This window comes from Toxotes jaculatrix, chromosome 1 (assembly GCF_017976425.1).
Source record: "Toxotes jaculatrix isolate fToxJac2 chromosome 1, fToxJac2.pri, whole genome shotgun sequence".
NCBI classification, from domain to species: domain Eukaryota; kingdom Metazoa; phylum Chordata; class Actinopteri; family Toxotidae; genus Toxotes; species Toxotes jaculatrix.
Genome location: NC_054394.1, coordinates 16,289,518 through 16,313,735, shown reverse-complemented (window position 1 = coordinate 16,313,735; position 24,218 = coordinate 16,289,518). Strand labels below are relative to the sequence as shown.

General features: G+C 41.8%; 4 protein-coding genes across 5 annotated transcripts in view; 2 read left to right on the top strand and 2 right to left on the bottom strand.

Moving 5' to 3' along the window:
• Positions 1-260: 260 nt before the first annotated feature.
• On the bottom strand, positions 261-2,927 carry LOC121182479. Of its 2 annotated transcripts, none has more exons than XM_041039012.1 (5): positions 2,845-2,927; positions 1,956-2,032; positions 1,066-1,230; positions 750-881; positions 261-579 (listed from the first exon to the last, which is right to left on the bottom strand). In XM_041039012.1, the coding sequence occupies exons 2-5, from the start codon at positions 2,029-2,031 to the stop codon at positions 443-445; spliced, it is 510 nt and encodes a 169-aa protein (XP_040894946.1). In that variant the 5' UTR covers position 2,032; positions 2,845-2,927; the 3' UTR covers positions 261-442. The 2 variants fall into 2 exon arrangements, with proteins under 2 accessions (XP_040894946.1, XP_040894955.1); XM_041039021.1 differs by having other exon boundaries at positions 2,841-2,896.
• On the top strand, positions 2,397-6,441 carry emc8 (ER membrane protein complex subunit 8). The gene is made up of 5 exons (XM_041039001.1): positions 2,397-3,537; positions 3,972-4,048; positions 4,169-4,238; positions 4,900-4,994; positions 5,135-6,441. The coding sequence occupies exons 1-5, from the start codon at positions 3,325-3,327 to the stop codon at positions 5,292-5,294; spliced, it is 615 nt and encodes a 204-aa protein (XP_040894935.1). The 5' UTR covers positions 2,397-3,324; the 3' UTR covers positions 5,295-6,441.
• Positions 6,442-8,022: 1,581 nt separating this feature from the next.
• Positions 8,023-10,942, top strand: gins2 (GINS complex subunit 2). Its single transcript, XM_041066985.1, has 5 exons — positions 8,023-8,406; positions 8,674-8,788; positions 9,112-9,211; positions 9,340-9,466; positions 10,198-10,942. The coding sequence occupies exons 1-5, from the start codon at positions 8,317-8,319 to the stop codon at positions 10,324-10,326; spliced, it is 561 nt and encodes a 186-aa protein (XP_040922919.1). The 5' UTR covers positions 8,023-8,316; the 3' UTR covers positions 10,327-10,942.
• A 1,034-nt stretch (positions 10,943-11,976) lies between these two features.
• The window catches only part of gse1 (Gse1 coiled-coil protein), a 164,610-nt gene continuing 152,368 nt past the window's right edge, over positions 11,977-24,218 (bottom strand). The window contains exons 5-17 of the mRNA XM_041066856.1: positions 23,677-23,843; positions 23,193-23,393; positions 21,333-21,500; positions 20,834-21,204; positions 20,049-20,379; positions 17,857-18,500; positions 17,580-17,692; positions 17,205-17,472; positions 15,977-16,090; positions 15,401-15,775; positions 14,959-15,297; positions 14,111-14,214; positions 11,977-13,628 (exon numbers count right to left, since the gene is read on the bottom strand). Of these exons, the coding sequence (XP_040922790.1) occupies positions 13,488-13,628; positions 14,111-14,214; positions 14,959-15,297; positions 15,401-15,775; positions 15,977-16,090; positions 17,205-17,472; positions 17,580-17,692; positions 17,857-18,500; positions 20,049-20,379; positions 20,834-21,204; positions 21,333-21,500; positions 23,193-23,393; positions 23,677-23,843 (3,336 nt within the window). The 3' untranslated portion in view covers positions 11,977-13,487. The remainder of the gene's footprint in view (positions 13,629-14,110; positions 14,215-14,958; positions 15,298-15,400; positions 15,776-15,976; positions 16,091-17,204; positions 17,473-17,579; positions 17,693-17,856; positions 18,501-20,048; positions 20,380-20,833; positions 21,205-21,332; positions 21,501-23,192; positions 23,394-23,676; positions 23,844-24,218) is intronic.

The window sequence follows — 24,218 nt, the reverse complement described above, 5'->3', positions numbered from 1 at the left end:
CTTCTGTTTCTTCTGAAGAGAATTCTTGGATTGAAAGTCCTAAAACCTGTTCTACAGTTACAGGCCCTACATTAAAAAACAAACAAAAAATCCCAAGCATCAAGTCACATCGCAAAGGCACTGCAAATTTATATCAAATTGCCTCATTAAATAATTTTAAGTTCTCAATCTTTCCTGAATTCCTGATATGAAACAATCATTTAACATAAAATCTGTATTCCTGTAGAAGTTCAAAAGTTAACACAACTCAATAGGTTTCGTCGGTTGAGCAATTTTTATTCTTATTTCTATATTACACAATGACCTTAAGAGGAAGAGGTCTTCCAAATGAACAAGCTGAGGTAATGTGGACAATTGATAAATACAGAAATACAGGTATTCTTGTATTTTTTGAGTTGGTCTGCCTTTATTTTCAAGTATGTGTTATGGTCCTCTGGGTCCTTTACTTTTTCCACTGCTTCTTTTCGTAGTCCCAGTGGGCTGAGAAGCCCTCTACTGGGTTGATTCTCATGTCCAGCATCCTCTGCAGCTCCTTGGCTTTGTACTCAGGGTCAAATGTGTGTGGGACTGGTCCATACACTGCAAACAGACAATAAAACGTGTGAAGCCACGCGCCTGTTCAGACTGCGAACAAATAATTAGTAACTTCCCTCTTCTATCACTCTGAGCCTATAGGTGGAAAGCAGAGACAGCTGTACATCACATCTTGCACGCATTTGCATGCATACATCCAATTTTTCCATACGTACCATACTTTCTCTGCCACAGAACCACCAGTCCAGTGAAGCTCAAGAACAACAACACCCCTCCAACCACAGACTTCCACTCTGCTGATGCCTGGTTCATCTCAGCAAAGCTCTGATTGAAGCTGATGCGGTACACTGACCATAGGAAAACACACAAAACCTAGTTGATTAAAGTTGTAAGACTGGGATACAAAGTAAGATGTTACAACATAGAGTATATTACGGCATTATTTGCTGGGGATAAAATCAGTTTGACCAAAAAATGCGATGAACATTTGAGCATCTCAGAAAGCCAGAGTGCAGTGTCATGAAATCCTACATGCAATCTTTTCATCATTGGAGAGTGCAGCCCAGGAGCCCTTCTCCTTCTCCTTCAGGGACTTCTGCTCGGCATTCAGGTTCTGCACATAGCAGATATCCGGGAGGGGGTTATCCTGCCTGTCAAAGTAGGCAGGCAGAGTGTAGTCCTCTACCTTGGCAACTCCTACAGGGGACGACAGGGAGTAACTCATCAACTGACTTTTGCTGACAATTAATGCCCTCATTTGTGTCAACCTTCTCTAGAAATGCCAGGCTTATCTGAAATGTCAGGTGTATTCTAAAATTATTTGTATTACTTAGTGAATTAAATGTTAAAAGAACAAACACTGCTAACAACGGTAAGCATCTAAATGTCATCATCTGATTTCTGTTCCATGTCACCTGTCGTATTCCTCAGTTTCTTTTCTAGAGATTGTGACACAATTTGAATATTTGGTGTAAAGGATACAAATGATTGGTGTTTTGACACACATGATGGACTCAAAGAAAAATCTTTCTCTTGTGAAATTCCACAAACCTTAAACCACATTGGAGTTTAATTATCCATTTTTCAATAGTAGTTTCAATAGTTGACAACATTTAACCAAGTACATACAAAAATTGTCTGGATTTGGTTGAGGATGTGCTATCCCATGAAATTAGCAGGTGTGGTGTTTGTGGGTGGGGGTTGAAGCTGTTGGATTTCACTGCTCAGACTCACAATACAGGATGAAAATGTGTTGTTGGGGAAAAGGTAATGCTTACATACGTTTATTAACAGTTTGTGACACAACTATAATCATCAATATACCAGTCTCAGAACTAGAAACGATGAATACATGGAACACAAACTTTTCTACTGCCAGCCAGAAATAGAAAACACCTCATGCCATTTCAAGTGATACGTACCATGCCCTCCACGTACGCAGACAGATGTGGAGATGGCACGTTTGCCAATAAGGCGAAGTGCTCTGGTGGCCAGCATTCTGCAGAAAAGAGCATAGGAAAAATATTACTAAACTAACACTTTGCACATGTTCGACATGTTCACACACATTCTCAATTCAAATTATTTAGACCTTAGAGAACACATTTTTTAACGTTAACATGAAAAATGAACCCGTCTCATCATGAAACCACGTATATAGAGATCCATGTAACTGGTGTGAAGTTGCTTCTTCAAGAAGTATTTTATTCTCATAAGTTTATAAAAATAGTACGCTCCCCAACATTTGACAGTCTTTAAACACCCAAGTACCCTACCAGAAAGCTTTATTAGAATTTACATTCGGTTGCGACATTTACATCAACTACAACGTATTATCTATTTACAGGTGTGTTCATTTATTGTTGTTGAAACTGCGCGTCCAAACCAAAGGGCTACCGTCACACCGCAATTCTAAGCTAATGTTAGCATTAGCTGCAAACACAAGGTCATAGCGTCCGGGAAAAAATAATCATAGAAACGCCGGTTTCTGTAAGTCAATACTGTATAATTCAACACTATCCCACTGACTGAGACTTGCATTTATAAGATCCTTTGACAATTTCTGTCTGCACAATGCATCTTCCTTCACGAATCTGATGCTAGAAGCTAACGACAGCTAGCCGGTTAGTTAGCCCGTCCTAGCTGCCGATCCGAGCCGACAAAGTCACTTCTACACAATCGCTTATTTCGATTAAAACTGCCATTTCATCTCTTTAAATGTGTATAATGCCACGGCGTGGGTAAGTGGCAACGTGTAGTTTATTTCTATCAGGCTAGTAAAACATTGTTGGTAGCTAAAATACGACCTACTCTCTCTTCCTCGCTCCGTCCGCCGATGCTCGAAAAGGAAGTGTGATTGTGAATGTGAACGGAAGTACGCAAGTGACGTAAACGCGGAGGTCGCACCAGGCCAGGACGCACGGAAGACGATCTCGTTGTGCGCGATAATTCCATTCTCATTTACGGCACCACCGGTGCTGCAGAAACGAGTGGAAGGTGGAAGAGAGAGATTAGCTCCTGTGGCTAGATTTTGTGACGCCGAGTAATTCAACTAGCATAGAAAAAAAATACTGTTGTGATTGTAAAGCTTACATGTACTCGCTAGAGGGCTTAGCGTCGACAACATACTGCGGCTGTAAGGTGACTTGCTGAGGAGGATATCTACTTTTCTCTGGGCATGATAAGTAACCATAGCTAGCGGTAACCGGTAACAGTCCCTCTTCAACGTGCAGCTACTTTGGCAGGATCTGTCTTTCCACCGATTCTGCCTCTTTTCTTTTCGTTATAAACATGCCTATTCAACTAACAAGCCAGGCTTACTGTAAAATGCTTCTACATGCTGCCAAGTATCCCCACTGCGCAGTGAATGGATTGCTGGTGGCAGAAAAGACGAAGGAGAAAAAGAAAGACAGCCACAGTGAGCCAGTGTTGTGTGTGGACTGTGTGCCACTCTTTCACGGTACTTTGGCTCTGGCACCAATGCTAGAAGTAGCTTTAACATTGGTGAGTATCCGTCAAGTAAAATATACCTTTAGCTGCAAGTTAACTGGATCGACCTGTCTTAAACTAATACAGCCTAACACAACAGTCCCGCAAGACAAAAGTTCAGTTATTCAGGGTTTTTGGTTCAGCTTCATGGCTGTTTGTTAGGCTATAGTTAGTGGTCCTGTTGAATTGTACTGCAGGTATTTCTAATGTTATGTCCCTTTTGTTATATCAATGAGGGCATATTAAATATTGGAATCACCTTTCTGTATCAAGAAATACACTTCAACAGCACTACAGAAATACAGCTTTCAAAATGATGTACATTTTAGCTATGTGTACACAATAAATTCCAAACTGAGCATAGCATCCTTTTGAAAATGAATTATGTCTGATCTCTGCTGTCCTTCTGCTCTTTCATGTCGGCTCCACGGCTCCTGCTCCTATCTCAGATCGATACTTGGTGTAAAGAAAATAATTATGTAATTGCTGGATATTATCAAGCCAATGAACGCACAAAGGATTCAAGGTACTGAAAACCACACTGACATTAACAGCCCCCCTATTTCAGGAAAACCACCTGTTCTAAACCATGCCCCAAACTCCCCTGGACTCTGATGGGCTAAGTTTTTGGTTCTTTCTCTTGCAGACCCAACCAAGTAGCAGAAAAAGTGGCTGCCAGGATTTGTGAGAACTTCAGTGAAGCAGCAATTGTTATGGTAATAGTAAATGATTTAGGCTGGTGTTAATGGACTGTATTTGTGGTTTTACATGCTTTTGTCCATTTACCTCAAGTAATATAAATACATTAATGCCGACAGTCCTATTTTCAAAAGCTTGTGGTACATTTGTAGTTTAACAAGTATGTTCATCCACCTCCCAGGCAGTATAAAACCAACTTAGAGAGTCTGAAAACCTGAATAAACATGATTTATTACTTAGCTGCAGATCATCATTAAATCTGCGAATGAACAGTGTATAAATATTCCGATAGGGATGATAAAAGTCTGGTATTCTCTGTCAGTAGGCTAGCTGTTGGCACTTCTCACTAGCACCTATATGCACCAAGACTTCTCCAAACCATCTGTGCTTTTTAACTGTATCTCCATCCAGTTGAAATTAGATTAATAATGCATGATGATTAATAATGTACAGACAAAATTAATGTAATTTCCTGCCAGGAAGGTGGTGGAAACACAGTCTACATTATGCTTTCAGAAATTGTTAGCGGATACAATGTACATCGGATAAGAAAGTGATTTACCTAAAACATGGAAAACGCATGTCCGATCTTATAAAGTTATACATAACACTTCTTACCCTGCATTTCACCAAGATCATAGTTGCCACAAAATCCCTGTTATGTTTTCTTCCTCTCAGGTGGACAACAGTAGATTAACAATTAGCTGTTTTGAGCCCATTGTGCTTATCTACGATCATCACGAAAACAAGTGGAAAAGCAGAGAAGTAACTTCGTAAGTGTCTCTGTGTGTGTGAGCTATTTCACTGCAGGATTTGTGTGGACTATGTGCGTTCAATCACAGTTTCTGGCTTAAAAGCTCCTGTTCTCTCATTAACTTACAATATTTAGCAATATGTTTTTTTTTTCTTCCAGTGAATCTTTTGAGGACTGGAGTGAAGCACAGAAGATCACATCTGCTCTGTTAGAGGGCAGGTCCTACGAGAACTTGATTGACTTTGACAATCATTTGGATGACCTGAGAAATGACTGGACCAACCCTGTGATCAACAAGTCCGTCCTGGATCTGTGTTAAGACCCTCAGTCAGGAGTACCATGGACACGCACACACGCATATTGCTGCCATATCAGCATGCATGATGCTACTTACTGTGTAGCACAAGAATATAAAAATGCTGAACGTGTCGTCTTTGTCCCATCAAAAGGCTCCCGTACTGATGGGATCTCAAGGAGCGCAGATCATTTTGGCCAAAATCTCTCAAGGGCAAGCACCATATGTGCACTGTTGGCATGTGTCCACCTTTAAAAGGTGATATTGAAGTGGTGAAAGAATTTATGTTTTTTGAATGCAACTTAAATGCATTTTTTCTGCAATGGTTTGTGTTTATTCATAGTTGTGTGCATAAAGTTAAATTCTAGAGTATGTGATCTATTTTTTCCTCTTAAATTTTACAGACAGTAGCCATACAGAGATAAAGTCCTAAATTATTTAACAAAAAAAATTTAGAAGACAATTGTACTTCTGAGATATAATATAAATATGTTCTTTATTAAAATCTCTAGTTTGTTTAAACCCTGAAGCAAAATTCATGTTAGAACTGTAGTCTGAAGATATTTATGGGCAGTTGAATTTAAAAAAAAAAAAATTATAAAAAGAGCATATGGTTGACATAGAACCAGAGAGGCAGGTATCTTATAAGTTTTGTCTTTTTGGACTGTTTGTAACATGCCAGCTAGAATTCTTGTGTAGATGCACAGCAATGACAAAAAGGATGATTGACTCAAGAGCTTTGACTTTTAAATTATTAATGGGTACACTAGCATTTCTATGATGCATTTCTCCTGCTATTGTCAATGGAACGCTTAAGAATGTGATTCTGGATTATATACATGTTGGCATACTGGCTTCTGATTGTTGCTCTGGAAGATTTGCTCATAAAACTACACTGAATCATATCACAGGAATGTGTGAATTTTGTTCTGTGTTGGATATTTGTTTTAAGAATTAGGTAATAGTATTTATTTTCACTAAATTGACCATTCTGAATCCAGCTATTTAATAAGTACTGTTAAACATCTTAAATAAGTAATGTGAGGATACCTTTGTATTTGAGATTAGAATGAATCAGTACGAGATAATTACTTAAATAATTGTGGACGTCACATTTTTACAGAAATTTTATGAACTGAATGTACAATGAAATAAAATGTTTTTGAAATGATCCAAGTCTCTGTCAGACTCATTTTATATCATTTAGTAAATTATTTGGCTTAGTGTCTTATACCACCACCTTCACACTAATGTTGATAAAAGTTTGAAAACAATAACTTACTAGCTCCAGGACTGCAGCTTTTTGGTTTGGTTTGGTTTTGGGGGTGAAAACTGCCAAACAAGGTTTGCAGCTGTATCAGTAACACCTGTATCGGGGTCATTTGGTACTGTTACATGTTGTCAACAGGTACAATGGAGAATAAAATAAAAAATAATTTTATATGTAAATTTGCATGCCAGAATTTATAATGAAAATATATATGTAACTAACATTGTTAAGTAGAAATACAGGAAAAAGAATTATGATATTTTTATAATATTATTTATCCCACTGCGAAACTGCATCGTTACTGGAGCCAATTCACATTAATAGCACATAAATTTAAACTTCCTCTAAATCAAAAAAGTTTACTAACCAAGCAGATTTAGCCTAAAACTGTTCTAAATGTAATTCTCTGGTCTGCCTTTACCGGGAAGTTATGATTTACAACACGTTTTAAAATACCCAGTGAATATGCTGAGCTTTTCACCCCTTTTTACTTTCTTGTAGCTGGGCTTCTGGAAATTTCTCTGTCATCAATTTGTCAAATGTAATGTAATGTACTGTCTGTAATGTCTAATCTGGCATGGATTTTGGCACTTAAGAGTTTCACATGCTTCTTCTTTCTGAGATTTTTATTTCTCAGGTGAAAATCCTTCATAGCTATGATCTTATTATCATGTGCAGTAGATTATTTTTGTAGTTATTCTGTCGTCTACTCATGACTACAGAAGTGGCACAGAGTGATCTGCTCATTTTCCAGCCACTGTCTACACTTCCTCTTACAGGAATGTAATTATTAAATAGTCCTCATAAGAGTATCAGATGGTTTATCTGATCGAGGCCTTAACAAATCATTTAATTTCATTTCATTACTGATTGATGTGCTTACTATTTTCCCAACAAGTTGTTTGTACATTAAACAACTGCAAAATAGTGAAAATAAGCATAATTTCCCAGTGACACCGAATTTACACGAGACAGAGAAGAGCTGCAAATGTGTACATTTGAGAAGCTAGAGCTGTGTATTGTTAAATGTTAATTATCAAACAATAAAGCGGTAAAATCTACTAAAATGTACTGATTGTTTTAGCTGTCAATTACTAACATTTGGACTAATGCTCACGGTCTCCAATTAAAAAGCTTTGTGACTATTCTACACAGGTATGAGATTCTATCATTTAAGGAGAAGTATGTAATTGTTAATCAAATGATGCTGTATGTTGTGTACTTTAAGGTACGTTATACGTCTACTTCACTAACTAAAACTACGTCAAAAACTATTCTTGCGCTAGTAAATACAATACAATACAATACAATACAAACAGTCCAAATACACAAGTGCAGAGATTCTGTAAGTGGCTTCACAGTACCTGTACCAGCCTCCTCTTCGCTTGGTGAGTATTGCCACCTGGCGGCGCTTAGCTGTACCCGTTCCTACAGTGTCACGTGACCCACTCCTTCCTTCCGCGCCAGACAAAGCAGAAACGTAAGGTGTAGACAGAGTCGTCATGAGGGCGCCAGTAAACAGCCTTTAAACTGCAATTCATCTACAGTTTCGGGCACACCAGGTGTGCGGGATTACATACACTGAGATACTGAAGTAAGCTGTAAAAGCTTACAAAGTGGTGCACGGTGCTTGCTTTATGATACCGTGCTTCCTGCCGATGACGCGACTGTCCTCTCCTTGTTTTCCTTGATTTCCGTGTGGCTCGCAGCGCGGGAACATTTTTGCAGCGTGAATCCGACGGTGAAGTTTTGGGAAACAAAATAACAAACAGAGAGATGGATCCTTCGGAGGTCGAGTTCCTCGCCGAGAAAGAGACGGTGAAGATAATACCGAATTTCAGTCTAGAAAAGATCTATTTGATCGGAGTAAGTAAACCGGATGCATTGATCGAGACGTTATTTCACACAGTTGGTCCTAAGACCTTTGCGTACACTGAACCTTACTGTCTGTTGGATTCAGATTTTCGTACTTACGTTATAGTGCAGTAGCCTTTTGTAACGTTAATACATTAAGCTGCGTCTCTACATGTGATCTGCACTCAACACTGTATGTTAATGAAGATGGAGTCAGGAGCCTCTGTGCGTGAAGTGCAAACGTTTTTTCACAATAAAATCTGTTCTTCCTGTCATCAGGGCGACCTGGGTCCTTTCAATCCTGGCCTGCCCGTTGATGTTCCTGTGTGGTTGGCTCTTAACTTGAAGCAGAGACAGAAATGTAGAATTGTTCCTCCTGAGTGGATGGATGTCGGTAAGAGTCAAAACACAGGTGTTTGACATGTTTTCAAATGGCTTACAAATGGCTTCGAAAGGTGTATTCATTGGCGATTTTGCTGACACGAAGAAAGATATAAAATATTGTTTACCTTATACTTTTCAAGATTTCAGTTTGCTCTTCCTATTTCACCTTTACTTGACAAGTGAAAAGCCATCACTGCAGAGAGAGAGGAAGCCTGAAAATCTTTAGAACGTCTTTTTATTGACATACACAAAGGTTTCCTCCATCTGGCAGTTCAGTGCATTAAATTACTGTTTGGTACCTGCCTTCTGTCTATGATATGCTCCATTGTGCAGAGAAACTGGAGGAGATAAGAGACCTTGAGAGGAAAGAGGATGCCTTTACACCTGTTCCCAGCCCTTACTACATGGAGCTGACCAAACTGCTACTGAACCAGTAAGTCTTATAAACTCAGGTAAACCACCCTGCAGAAATAGGGCCTATAGTCTTATTGTGGTGATTAAACAGTTATCATCTGTGCGAGTGGCGCTCTGTCTTACTCAGTGGTTTGTATGTTTCTGTAGCGCATCTGACAATATTCCTAAAGCGGATGAGATCCGCACACTGGTCAAAGACATCTGGGACACACGTGTCGCCAAACTTCGCCTGTCCGCCGACAGCTTCATCGGTCAGCAGGAGGCTCATGCCAAGGTAAAACTTGACAGGATATTGTAGAGCTGAGAAAAGACAAAAAAGTGGTTAGTTCATCAACAGAAAATAATTCAACAACCTAATGAATTAATGGTTTAGGCAAACATGCCAAGAATTCAGTATTTCTGGCCTTTAAAATGTGGACATTTGCTGGTTTTCTTACTTTGCTGTGATAGTAAACTGAATATGTTTTGGTTTTAGATTGTAGGTTCAAAACTTCAAAGACTTTTTTCTCTGTTGTCTGACAGGTTATAGACTAAATAGTTAATTGATTAATCACATAAATAACTGACAGATTAATCAATGGTGATTAAAAAATGTAAGTTGTAGCTCTTGGATATTGATAACGCAGCTTCATACACACAGTATCTTTTAATATGATAACTTGAAGTTAAAGAAAAATATGAGCGCCTTGGAATAACTTTATGCTCTTCAAGAGACGAAAAACTCTGAACATTCATTAGTTTAAGGTAAACCTCGGAGGCTTTGATTCTTTCTTAATCAACAGGATTAGCAGCCATGGTCTCAGTGTCTTGTTAAATATTTGGGATTATCCTTTTATCCTCTCGTTTTGTGGCCCTACATCTTCCTGTTTCACAGCCACATTAAGATCCAGTGGATATGAGCACAAGCTTTCACTGCAGCCATTAGAGCATGAATGTCATATTTAATTGTTGCTCGTTGAAAACTGACATCGCCTCCTGCCTCACTCTGCTTTCTTCTCTTTATAGCTGGACAACCTGACTCTCATGGAGATCAACACCATTCGAGCGTTTTTTCTTGACTCTCTCAACTTCATGTACAAACTACGTTCCAATCTGCAGTCTGGTTCCAGCAAAGGACAGTTCACGGACTATTGATCCACTAGATCGAGGCCTGCTGAACAGGTTTGGATCTTGTCCTAGAATTTGGGTAGGCTGTGGATAAAGCCTTGGACTGAGGGGTGTACTCATTGAGTGATCTCTTCATGACTGAACAGACAGTTTTCTCTGAAACTGAAGACAGCACAAGAGTTTTACTCAGCCTTTTTAAGGGATTATGCTTCTCTCAAGGGAGATGTGTGTTAATCTGTACATATTTACAAGCATATAAGCTTTATATGCTTCTGCTGTTTGCAATGTGTACATATTTAAAGTCATTCAGGCTGCTCGTAGTAGGTTGAAACAGCCACCATTTTTGTGTTTCAATATTTGGCAAAATAAATGAATTAGTGTGTATGTTTATGGTATCAGTATGTTTTTTTTTCTCTCATTCCTCCCTACATTGTTTGTTTTTTTTTATCATTGTGTTTATTTGTCATCATTATGTTTGTGTAATACTTTTTCTGAATTTTACAAAATGTTCTAGGGGAATGGAGATCTGTTGGTTTGCTGGACTGACTGAAATTTGAAGAAATTTGAACAGAACATAGTACCCACAAAGAAATGCTAACATAAAATAAAGTTTTACATGGTTAGTAATAGGTAACCAAAATAATTCCTCCTCTGATTTTTTTTTCTACCTTCCTCTGAAATTGTCATCCTTCTGTACCGGCATCTAAAAACAGACAAAGGGTGATATGTAACATTTTTGAAATATTTTATTTCTTTTTTGTCTGAAATCACAGCCATATATTCATAAATACCTAATTACTACATTCAACAAAGAATATATTACATTACAATGAATTCAAACAAGTACATTTTAAAAACAGGATTTCACAGCATCTAGACATCCTCCACTGAGTAATGGGGCTATTGCATGGGCGTGCGTGGGTTGGAGACACAGGGATGCTCGGTAAGGGGGCTTACTGTACTACACCTTCCTCCCCAGCTCATTGGCAGCTTCCCTCAGCATGCGTGCTCCCTCATTAACTGATAGGCTGCGCTCTTGGCTCTTTACTGCTCTGTATAAATGACAGACTACACTGTGTCCCTCTGATCCTCTGAACTTGCTCAGGCCTCATTTATTAAAAAAAAAAAAGATTTGATTAAAGTGTTTCTTGGAGATGCTTTTAGATAAAGGAATTCTGTGCCTGTTCTTGATTTGCACACATTTGAAAGGAGTGAGACATACAGTAGATGTTTCAGTGTAAAATGTAAATGTGTCCCTACTCACTGATGTTATCTGTAGAGTGTCCATCATGTGGACTGCAACTCATTCACATGCTCCCAAATTCTTGAGGCACTTGTAAGTCATTTACGGGATGTATGGGGTAGTTGTGCTTCAGTCTTTTATTTTTATTTAATTTTCTTTAAATAAATTAACTTTCTGCACATGTTCAGGTACAGGTATGAAGCCAGGTCAAGCAAACCTTTCTGATTTTATATGTATCAGGAAATGCCCAGTTTGAGTTGACTTTCTGTGTGATTTCCAGTCTGTTTATAACATGTTGGCAACTTTGGATAGCAAGGGTCCTAAACCTGGTGGGAAATACAGGGAGGACATGTGGGGAGTCACAGGTGTTCAGCAGTGGAAGATGGCCATTGTGGTTTGAATGTTTGGCTAACTAATTGCAACTCAATTTAAACTTAAGAATCCAAAATGCTACAGTTTGTTTTTCTTATTTTTTTCTTTTTTTTTCATTTTGGCACTGTGTCCTCTCATGACTGCTGTTTAAGGGCTTGATCTTGTAAGGCGTAACATTATGCAAACCGTCATACTGTTTGAGTCTAATGCTATTGATGTGATACAAAGTGAGGTGAAGGTCCAATGGTAGGATAAAGCATCAAGAACTAGTTTCATCAGCTGGCTGCTTAAGAGACTCTTCATGTCTTTACAAAATAATCAAGTAAGTCACGTGACCCAACTTCAAGTGAAGTTTAAAAAAAAAAACAAAAAAACAAAAAAAGAAAAGTATGTCACTGGATTTCAACTGGTTTCTGTATGAGAATATTATAAACTAACTAGTCATGCCAGCAGCAGTGAAGCTGACTGGAGGAGTTTTTGAAACGGGGGATAAAACAGACAGACAAATGTTTCTGTGAAGGAAAGGGGACGAGAGGGCAGGAGCCATGTCTCGGCCCTCTGAGTAAGCTTTGCTGAGCTCAGGGGCCAGGTGAGGTGGCTGTGGCTGGGTCTCAGCTGCGCAGTGCCAGGAGAGAGTAGGAGGAGGAGCGTATCCTGTTTTCTCTCACTCTGTTAAATGTGTCAAAATGAGCTGTTCTGGCCAGCAGCAGTACAAACACTAAAAGCAAGGCTTTCTTTTCCAACCCAAAAAGCATAAACATATAAAAATGGCAGGCTTTTTTTTCTTTTAAAAGAACAATGATTAAAGTAATAAAAACATACAAAATTCTTTTAAGTCTTCATATTATATACAATACAAGGCTGAAGCACCTTTTAAAATTCTTATTCTCAAATTTTCTATTTCGAAATAAAACATTTCCTTAATTCTTTCCAAAAAAAAATGTGCATTTTCTAAATTCTTCCCTAATTTGAACAGTTCTTTGTAACACAGTACCACCAGGTAGTTCTTCAGCTTTTATTCTTAAGTGCATTTCCAGTTCAAAAGCTCACGTGGCCACTGTGATAAAATCAGTCCCGACTGGCCAGAAGCCTTCGTTTGGAGATTTGGAGCATTCAAGTCTCTTTAACGGCACCCCTCCCTGGGGTAGCTGCTCCCTCATTGGCAGGATTGTCTGTGTAGATGTGGCGGTGAGGGATGCAGGGACTGAACAACAGAGCAGCAGGGACTGAAGAATGTGTGAAAAGCAGGTGCATGTGTGATTTGTGTTGATCTTCAGGTACTCCTGCCCTATACTCACGCTGATCTCGGGGTTGGCTACATTGGCACACGTTAGTGGCTTGTGGCGCAGTCCCTGGCTGGCCACAATCCAAAGACTGCCTGTCCTTCACTGAATGGTCCTGTCTCCCGTGCATTCATCTATCCATTCACTCCATTCACTCATTCATCTTATCTAGCCGGCCATATTCTCCTCTGTGGAGCCATGTGGACCAGGCCAAGAAAAATAAACTCTGGGTGTCAGTCTGAAAAGGGAGGTGGCCGGGGCCTGGGGGCCATAAGGTCGGCGTGTTGGGGTCACCTGGGAGGGTAGCCCTTGTAATGCCCACCTCTCGGCCAGTGTGTCTGTGGCAGCGTCAAACACTTCCTGAAGTGCTCCAGCTCTGCTTGTAACTTCTCCCTTTCCACTGCCAGCTTCTGTCTCTGGGACATCAGTTCCTACACAACCAGGGGAGCAGGAGAGAGGGAAGATATAAAATATTACAATTACAAAAAAATGTGAATTCAGTTATATGACATAATAATACAACCACAATAATAAAGAACAGCAGGACTCTGTAGTCCTGTCAGTCATTTTTCAAGAGGGGAAGCCTCGTATTCTGGGATTAGATCAGCACCTCCCATCAAGGCGCAGTAATGTTCAGATCTGGTGACTTGGGTGGGAAAACTTTGTCCCAGTACTTCATCCTGATGTTCATTAAAACAGTATTGAATCTGAAGGACAGTAAAAGAAACGTGTGTGGAGACAGAGGAGAAATGTGCAGACAAGTCTTGCCACCCAGTGATTGTTCCCTAGTTTAAAAGACACTTAAACAAATAATACAAATAAACCAAAGCAGGCATCAGAACTGTGCTGAGGTCACAGACTCACTAGCAGTGGTGTGTGTGTGTGTGTGTGTGTGCACATGTGTGTGTCTTACCGCCATGCTATGAGACAGCTGCTCAGCAGTCAGATTGAGGTTATAGTTCTGAGCTTCTAGTCTTCGACATTGGCTCTGCAACACTTGTCGCTCCAAACTTTGCTCTGGACACCGCATCAAAAAATACATGGAAGGAGGAAAAAAAAAAACAACGGGTTTGGGATTAGAGGAAAAATGCAAACACAAGGGCAGTGAATATTGATCTCTAAGCTAAAGACCATGCGCTATTTAAACAGTCGATGCTAGAAGGCTTATCTACCTCTAGCAACTACAAAGACAGATCTTCATATTTGAATAAAATACACAAGTGACGTGGTGTGATGGAAAAGTGGGACTGATGTTATTATTATTATAACTTAATTTTTGGTATAAATCCTGATTGCACATGTATTTACAAATAACTGAATTGTATGTAGCAAAGTTGAACACCACCCTCTAGTGACAAGAGAACGCTACAACAGCTTTAAAACCTTGTCTTCTTTGGTGTTGAAATAATTTTTAATTGTGTTTTATGAATTCAATTTGACCATTTTTTGTCTCATTTTTTTTACTGTTACTTAGTTTTCACATTTTTACTGTTTATATTTGTTTTGATTTTGATTTCTTTAACCACCAAACAATATGTGACTGCACAAAGTCAGAATTAACAAATCTTATCTCAGAAACACATTTTTTCCCAAGACTGAAGAGAAACACTAATTTATGAAACCATACAATGAGATGTGATGGGGTTTTATGGATGTAAGGGTTGTAAAACATTTATACAGAAGACTCATAAAAGCAGCAGAGTTGTGAGATTTTGTTAGTAGAAGCTGTATAAACACTGCGTGTTCAGTGTGGCTGCTTACCTTCAACATATTCCTGATAAGCTTCAAATATAGATTCAATCCCTTGCCACTTGGAAGCGGGACCCTCCTCTTCTTCCTCTTCTTCCTCATCCTCAGAGTCCTCTGGACCAGACAGGTCCTCTCTCGTCCCTGAGGCCTCTCGGTGTGGCGGTACTGAGAAGTGCTGCCCGTTGGGCTGCAGGTGAGAGAGTGAGAGCGGGTGGGGAAATGAATGTGTATTCGAGTGAGACTGTGAATGTGGCTGTGGTGGTCGGCCAGGGGCGCTCTGTAGCTCTGGAATGTTGTAGTGAACAGACGACTCCTGGAGGTGGGACGACTCCGACATCCCTGTGGTTCCTCCTACAGGACAAGTTGGGAAAAGACAGGATTGTTATTTAGTTCATCCCTTTCTATGAATTCTGAATTATATGATATTTCTATGGCTGTGGCTGGTGCAGCTTACCTTTGTGTTTCTGCAGAGCCTTCTGAGTGGACTGAAGCACAGATTCATGGAACTGCTGGGCAAATTCCTCTGGGGTGAAGCTGTCCCAGGGTTTGGTGCGTCCATTAACGCTGTGAAGGCCCTCTTTAGCCTGAAGGGGGAGTTGGGGCCGCAAGCTGTTCAGCAGACTGGAGCTCCTCTTAGAAATCGGTCCTTCGCTGGGCCCCCGGGCCTTGTCTGGGTAGACAGCTGGAGAAGGGGGTTCCTTTGGTCTTAATGTGTCCCCAAGGGGTTTTGGATGGCCATTGGGGGATGCTGGGCAATGTGAGGAGGGGCTATGTGGTCTGACATTGTGGTGGTCCTCTGATTCAGAGGGAGGCTGGGCAAATGCAGGATCTGCAATCATTTGAACATGTGTTAGTCATGATGAGGTCAAGAGTCACATTTCTACAGATGGAACGATGCAATTAGAAACTGTAGTTCATTTAGATGCATCTCCCATTCAAATACATCATGCAAATGAATGAACACCACGCTAACCTGATACTTCAGGGATGAGAGGGTGTTTATGTTTATGTTCATTAGTATGTGTCTCACCAGAGATCTGTGCTGAAGGGCTCTTACACAGCGGATGAGGGGCATGTCTGATGGTATCCAAGGTTACGCTCTTTTCTTTAATGGCCTGAAGCAACTCCACCACCTTTTCATTATCTAAGAGACAGAGAAAAAATATGACATGTAAACCTTTGAAGCATTAGTCCTGTCTGTATGTGTCTAATTCACAATTTCATAAGCATCTATTTTTCCCAGTTGTATGTGTGTGTGTGTGTGTGTGTGTAAGGTTGAGTGTAGCTTGACAGCGTAGGAGGTGGTGCGCTGCCATCTGTAGGCAGCAAACAGTAAATCAAGAGGATTAGACGAGGATAACTGTAAGCCCGCTGCTGCCACTCCCAGTTCCTAATCAGTGTCTGTGTATGTGTGTGTGTGTGTGCATAACTGCAAGTGTCTACAAACAGAAACTTGACACAAGTCCACCTTTCTAGCGAAGGCAATGTAAAGCATTACATTATGCATACATTGCTAAATATATGCTGCATTGTGTGACCCCTTTATGGTTTCTTTCAAGGCTTGAGTCAACATGTTAATGAGGACGTAGTGCATGTAAAGCAGGCAGAGCTCAGCTGAAGTGAAGCATCAGCAAGCTGTAGAGCAGACTCTGGCTGACTACTGCTTTCTAAGAGCCAAATGAGCGTGCGATCAGTCTTCATCTTTTCTCTGTGAAAATTTCTCTTCTGAAATGAAATGTCAAAAAGAAGCGATATGATATGAGTATCAGATGGGCATGTTTGTACGGTATGTAAAGGGCACTGGGTCAGCTCTGTGATGTAGTGGTTTCTAACTACCTTGCTGAAGCTCTGCTCTGGTAGTCGTTGAGAGAATATTCAAGTATTTATAAGTATCAAAAAAAATAAACTATTTCCTTCATTGAAGTTAATGGAGTTAGCTTCCCAGGCACACCAATTATTTACTTAAACAAAAAGGAAGCCATGGTTTAATCAATTAAGAATAGCTAAGAGGCATTGTTACACACAGTTAATTCTTACACTAATTAATGTAGTTCTTGAAACATAATTAAACTAAATGGTTAATGTTAAGCAACACTAAAGACCCATATTTAGAGTAACTAATAGACAGAATTACCCATATATATTTACCAAGGGTTTTTAAAGCAGTTTCAAACACAACTGAGTAAATTAAAAATGAGGGATGGGGTACAGGTTCCATGGACTGGGTTTAACCTGTGAATTACTATGAATTCCCTTACCCCTTCTCTGCTGCACAGTGACGTGGGACAATTTGAACATGGTGAGAAACCGCTTCTTATCCTCCAGCTCTGGTGCTCGGTCCATCTCCTCAGGAGTGAAGCGCGTGCTGAGCTGAGGAGGAGGAGGAGGAGTGCGTTTTGACTGCAAGGCAGGTGGCGAGGGGCTGCGCTCCCTGAGCATCCTCCTCCTCTTCCTTCTTTTCTGCTGCACCAGCTCATCCCGTCGGCTCATTGTGGTCAAGTTAAACACTCCCAGAAAGTCCAATTTCTGTGCAGAAGGGCAAAAAGAAATCATCTTGCTGTTTATGTTTTATCACGAGTGCCTGCTTGCATCACAGCAAGCACGGAAAACGTACGTGTTGGCAGGTGTTTTACCTCTGTGGAGTCATCCAGTTTGAGTGGGGGCTGCTCTGCTACTCTCCTGAGATGGGCTCTCACCTCCTCCTCATCACTCTCATCATATGAGTCATCCAGCTCATAGTAGTAACCTGCAGCAAACACAGAGGTCACTACTGATACCCTACTACTTCTTAAATTTTCTAAAAAAAAAAAAGTTGACTTGTTACATTAAACAAGATATGCTCTATGATTGAACATGTGAGAGTTTGTGATTGCAGGTTAGCAGGTGTAACAGTATGCCTGTGGTGGGTACCTTTCTCCCTGGCCTCCCTTCTCCTCTTCTCCTCCAGGTCCAGCTTGCTGACAGGCCTTCGGTGCTGCTGAAGGTACTCATCATAGATCAGCATTGTGTCCTGGCCCATCCCCAGTGTAGTTACCTGTCCTACCCCTGACCCAGTAATCATTCCTAACCCCTGTCCATGTCTACTGTGTCCTGGGTGTCCCTGGAGGCTCTTTAGTCCAGCACTGCTTTTCACACCTCCCTCCAGTTCATACTGGCTGGACAGGGACAATGATGACCTCTGCTGGCTGAAGAAGGACTGGGTGGATTTCTCCAGATCAGCGAGGAATGTGCTGGGCTCTGTAAGGCCTGGAGGACCTCTCAGCGGGGGATACTTTTCCATTGCTCCCCCATCTCTCCTTCGGGCTCCATCCTCATATTTGGAGGGCCCTGGGGGAAGCCGACTGAGCTCATAGTGTCCCATCCCTGAGGGCTCGTGGTTACGTCTGGACTCTGAGGATGTTTCTATGAGAGATGCAGGGTTCCACAGGGTGGTGGGAGGTGGAGGGTGGTGTTCACGTGGTGGCTGCGGAGGTTTCGGGGAGATGAGGGGTGGAGGGGCGCCTAAGTGAGGGTGGAGGTCCCGGCTTCCTGGTTCATGGTGATTTGTTATGGATCTGTAGAGATACAATGAAACAGGGATTGTGCATATCTGTTAGACGTAAAGTCCAAAGCCTATATCTCTTCTAAAACTGAGAAATAGTGTTTCCAATCATACATGCTATGCAGAGACACACAACAGCGCTCATACGCCTTGCCCATTTCCTGTCATCCCTGTCAGTATGTCTGTGGGTTTGTCTGTGCAAAGCAGTGTTATCAAGCCCAGACAGAGTAGCCCAGAGCAGAGTGAGGATGTGGCCAAGGCACACACTGTCCTCCAGATATACAGGCCTGTTTTTGATCTGTTAGGCCCTTGAAGTGTGGCATGCATGCGCGCATACAGACAGAGAAAGAAACAGAAACAGAGACACACACACACACACACACACACACACACACACACACACACACACACACACACACACACACACACACACACACACACACACACACGGAGAGAGCAAGTTCAGAGAGCAGTGGTTCTCCTGACAGACAGGAAGGCAAAGAAGAAAAGGACTGACATAGGAAGAAATGACACTTAATGATACAAGAGAGAGAAGAATATATGTGTAAAGGAAGAACAAGGGTGAAAAGGAAGACTTAAAAAAAGAGGTATGGTGGTGGAAAAGAAACAGCTAAAGTTGAGGAAGAAGGAAAGGCAGATGGCTGATGGATACCGTCTCGAGTGTCTTTCCAAATTAAACCTGGCAGGAGTGCATGCTGCATGACCAGTCAAATTATCTATGCCTCCTGTTTGTGTTTGCATTTCTGTGTGTGTGTGAGTGAGTAAATGTGTGTGTTATCTGCAATCTGCAGCCTGTGAGCTGTGATTCTGCGATTATACCATAGGGTTACTGATAGCAGGCGTGTGTGTGTGTGTGTGTGTCTTTCCTGTCCTACCAGTTCAGCATTAACCACAACCTCACTTCTGAATTACACATTCAAGAACACAAACACAGGCACAGTAACAAAGAAGGGTAAGTAGAGGGCTTATGCTGTGCAAGGTTGAGAGGATTAGCTGAGAATTAGCCTTTGTGTATCTTAGCCATCCCACTTGCTGCCTGTTTGAAACCCCTACCCACTTCTCATGGAACAGCAGTCATCAGGACCCTACATCAACACCTAAACATAGCTGCCTGTTTTCCTACATGTCAGGCCTGGAAGGTACCATGGACAGAAATAGAGTAGACGTGATGCTTCTGACAGGGTTTATCTTTTTTTCCCAACCCTGCCTGAAAACAAACTTCTAAAGCCTGCCAGCTTCTGAGGCTTCAAAACACATGCACAACTGTCCCTATCAGGCTAGCGGAGACACACAGCCAAACACCCAACAAATAATGTGTGCACTGAAATCATGCATGCATTTTGGTGTTACAGAAAACTGCTGTCTCTATCAGATAACATGAGATAACATCCAAAACAACTCTTCAATCGCTGTGTTATGTGGGGATAAATACTTCTATGGCATGTGGTTACAAAATGTAAGTGCACAAGTTCAAATACCTGCACATTTCTGTCTGTCTGGCTGGACCACAACAAGCTTAGCCCTGTGAGTGCTGTCTCACCTGTGTGAGTCTGTCCTGTGATCTGGTGCATCAGCCGGCCGGCCCAGGTCCAGGTGCTGCTCCAGAACCTGCTGACGGAATTCAGACACCTGGTACTGACGATCCTCTTTCTCCTGTCGCAGCTTGCGTTGTCGCGCCAGCCACCTCTCCTCCTCATTGGTTCTCTGAGCAATCATTGAGGCCGCGAGCCCCGTCCCCACAGTGCTGGGCCCCATGTAGAGACCATGGCCTGAGATTAAACCAGGGACGGGATGATGTGTTTGAACCATTGAAGAGTGTAGTCCTGGCGGGACTGGTTTTGGAGCTGGAAGGGCGGGCTCTTTGGTTTTATCTGCAGAGAGAGAAACATCAGGGCACAAATTTTGATATTAGGGCTGCTTATTAATTATGTTCATTCATTTTCTCATCAGTTAATCGTTTGGTAAATACATGTTAGAAAGTAGTTAAACATGTCCACCACAAGTGTGGAGAAGAGAATCAGGTGATGTCTTCAGATTGCTTGTTTGGTCTGACAGTCCAAAGCCCAAAAATATTCTGTTTACTATCATAAGAGAGTAAGAAAACCAGCAAGTGTCCATATTTGAAATGCTGGAACCACTGACATTTTAAGCAAATAGATTAAAAAATGACTTCAAAGATAAACTGATAATCATCAGCTGTTGCAAATTATTTTTCTTTCGATTGACCTCACAGAATTGTTTCAGCTCTAGTTGCCACGAAGTGTTTATAGGGACAAGTGTTTACAAGTAGTATGATTGCAGCTTATAGACGTCACACACACATACCAGCCCGATTAGGGGTGAGTCTCTCAGGCTTGGTTCGGTCCTCCTGTCCCCTTATGGCATGGAGCTCAGCCAGATAGTGGCTCTCCATGGCCTTGGATGCCTGCAGCTCCTTCTCCCTCAGCGCTCTCTCCTTCTGCCTCTCCAGTTCCTTCTCTCTTTCCCTCTCCTTCTCCCGTTCCCGCTCGCGCTCCCTTTCTCGCTCACGCTCGCGCTCTCTCTCCCTCTCCAGCTCCTTCTCCCGTTCTCTCTCCCTCTCTCGTTCTCTCTCCCGCTCTTTCTCTCTCTCAGCTTCACGCTCCCTCTCTTTTTCGCGCTCACGCTCTCGTTCGCGCTCCCTCTCTCTCTGCCGCAGCTCATCCTCCAGCTGAAGTCTAAAAAGCGCAGTGGACAGGGAAGAACAGAAGCAGAAAGAAGATGGATGTTACATTAGAAATGACAATTCATAATAAAGGCTGATATCTATACTTGTTCTTGTATGTGTGAGTTAAGTGGCCTTTACCTCTCAGACTGCAGTGCAGACAGTGAAGGGTGTGTGAAATCCCCAGGGTAGCGGACCCCTGGTAGGTGCATGTGAACAGCAGAGGGGTGGATGGGGGGTAAAGCTCCCCCTGCTGGCAGCGGATAGAAAGGTGACCTCAAAGCAGAGAGGCAGAATGGGTCATCCATCCTGGGAGATAAGGATTGCAATAAAAAAAATAAAACAGAAAAGAGAGAAAGAGAAGGAGTCAGTCTCCCCATGTGACAGTGCAGCGTTCACTTTCATTAACCTGTGTGCCTCCATCTCCCAAAGAAGCGACATCACAGGGTCTTCCATCTTTCAAGAAAGCAGCGGTGTCTGTCAGCTAACCTCAATCACCACACAGCAGCTACCAAGAGACTGTGCTGTGTGCTGATGCACAGCTGTGTGTTCATGTGTGTGTGTGTGTGTGTGTGTGTGTGTGTGTGTGTGTGTGTGACATCCACTGCTCATCCCCTCATTAAATCCATTACAGCGCAGTGTGTGATGGGTGCTGCAGTCCTCTGATCTTGCTGGGTTGACAGACCAGGGGCACGCAGCCTGTGTGATAGCCCAAAGCAAGCAGGGCCCTTCTCAACACACATACACAGCCTCCATTTGATCATACACAATATACATTTTTAGCAAATACTGTACGTCATTTTTCTACTTCTGGTGTTTTCTGTATGATCTCCCTATTTCTGTATGATTACTATGCTGTCACTCCTATAAAAAGACACCAACGTACCTAAAACAAAACCTTGTTTTCCTTATGAAAGAATCCACAAAAGACAGTGGTGAGCAGAAGAGATCTAATTTCAGATGAATAAAGAGTTCAGGGATTCTTTTATGATGATTTCTCAAAAAGCATGCTTGAACAAGCTCCAGATACAGTTAGGTGGCATAACCAGCTGTGGTTCTGTTTTGAATGTTCAAACTGTCTCCATGGGTATAACCACGTTTGGTAAAAGACAGGGAAAATGGGTCTTGCTGTTAACCGGCTGGTTTAGGCAGCTTCAAAACATATGCAAAGCCTTTCATTTACAAAGTAAAAACAATGTTTTCTTCGTTTCATACTACAAAAACAAATACTAGGGATCCACAGAAATTTTGGAAAGCTGTCAAATAAGTGTAGCTCTTCTCCTTGTTTTATGAACTCCACTGCAATATATTGAGCAACGGAGCATCATTACAGCAGCTCTGAAGGCTGTAAATGACATTACTGCAGGCTGTGGCAATAAACAGTGATGTATATCTATTTTTTAATAAATCTCTTACAAGCATTTTCATACAGCTGACCAGGATATTATCAAACAGAGGCCTTTTAGCAGCAGCCTGTGAGATGATACAGTATTTATAGCATTCATTCAGGACTCATTGCATCCAATATGATAAACTCTGCTCTTATGTATTGCAAGGAATTACCCCAGTGCTCAGCGCTGGAATGTAATTGTTTTAATTGATACTCTTTGACCTTTGTTTAAACAGATTTTCTTCCTGTCCATGCTGATGAGACAGAAGAGAGTTTGATTATCTGTCATCTGTATTCTGTTACTTTGCTTTTCGTTTACCTGGAACCTGATGTCTTTATTTGTGCTACCATCTGTCTTAGTCACGTCTCACTTCAGCTCTCGTACAAGCAATGAAATCTCTCCCCCAGTTAAATAAATATACAAATAAAGAACATCAACAAAATATTTTACCTCTGGGAACATGAATTCAAGGTCAGCTATGCACTAATGCATTTACTGCTGAGTCTAAGCAGCACAAATACTTAGCTGAGTTATATGCACTGGCTTGCACAATTTGCTCTCAGAGGAAATGGGTGCCAAGTCAACAAAACAAATTAATGGAGAGGCCTACCTGTATGGTGTGAACGAGGGATGGGGAAGGTAACTGGGGTGATAGTAGGCAGCTGCGGCAGCTGCAGTGGCAGGGTCCAGGCCCAAGGGCAAAGAGGGCATGCGGAGGGCATCCTCAGTTGTGGCATAGGGCCGGAAACCACGGAGGTACTCTTCTGGCACAGGACCAGGGGGCACTGCATTAGGCAACTGTCTGGGCAGACTGAAGGTAAGACAGGAGTAGGGGCAACACAGAGAAAACCCATGATTAGTTTGACTTGCATGTATTCACTGTTGTGCAAATTTATCCGTTTTCACGAAGAGAAACTGTATAAATTCTAGTTGATTCTCAACTCTGATATCAACAAGACAAATGTCTGTTGTGGCTGCTTAGTTCAGTGAGTTCTATTTACCTATGAATTATTGATCATACAAACTTCATCTTAAATTGAAAACATGTAAACTCTGCAAATCCAGTGAAAAAGGCCAAGTAGTGTGTGACTCACTTGAGGGGCTGGAAACGTGAATCCTGCATGACAGCACCAGGGGTGAGACCAAAGGCATAGGGGTTTCCCAGGAGGTGGGCAGGGACTGAGGGGCCACCCTTTTCCTGGGGGAGGGACCCCTCAGCACCCAAACGTTCCCTGCTGGCCCCACGAGGCCCCGAGTCAGCCTGGGAGAGATGCAGAGAGAGAGCCTTGGTCATTGTTCGCAAGGACCTGAGACCGTCACGCTTGTCAGTGCTCATGGAGGCCATCCTCTGAGGACGGAGACGGGTGGGGGGAAATAGGCCTGTCTGTGGTGCAGCAGCCTCCCTCACTCTCTCCTCCAACCTCAGGCACTTTTATCCACTTTCTTACACACACACACCACAACCTGATGGATCAACATTTCTCTGAGGGAAATTTATTGTAAAATGGAGGAAGCAGGCAGAGACTGGTTTAAAAAAAACAGCCTCACTGTTTTTCTCTAATTATAAACAAGAGATGTCATCTTTATGATCGATGAGAGTGTGGTAATGGTCGATGTACAACAGCAGTACTTCTAG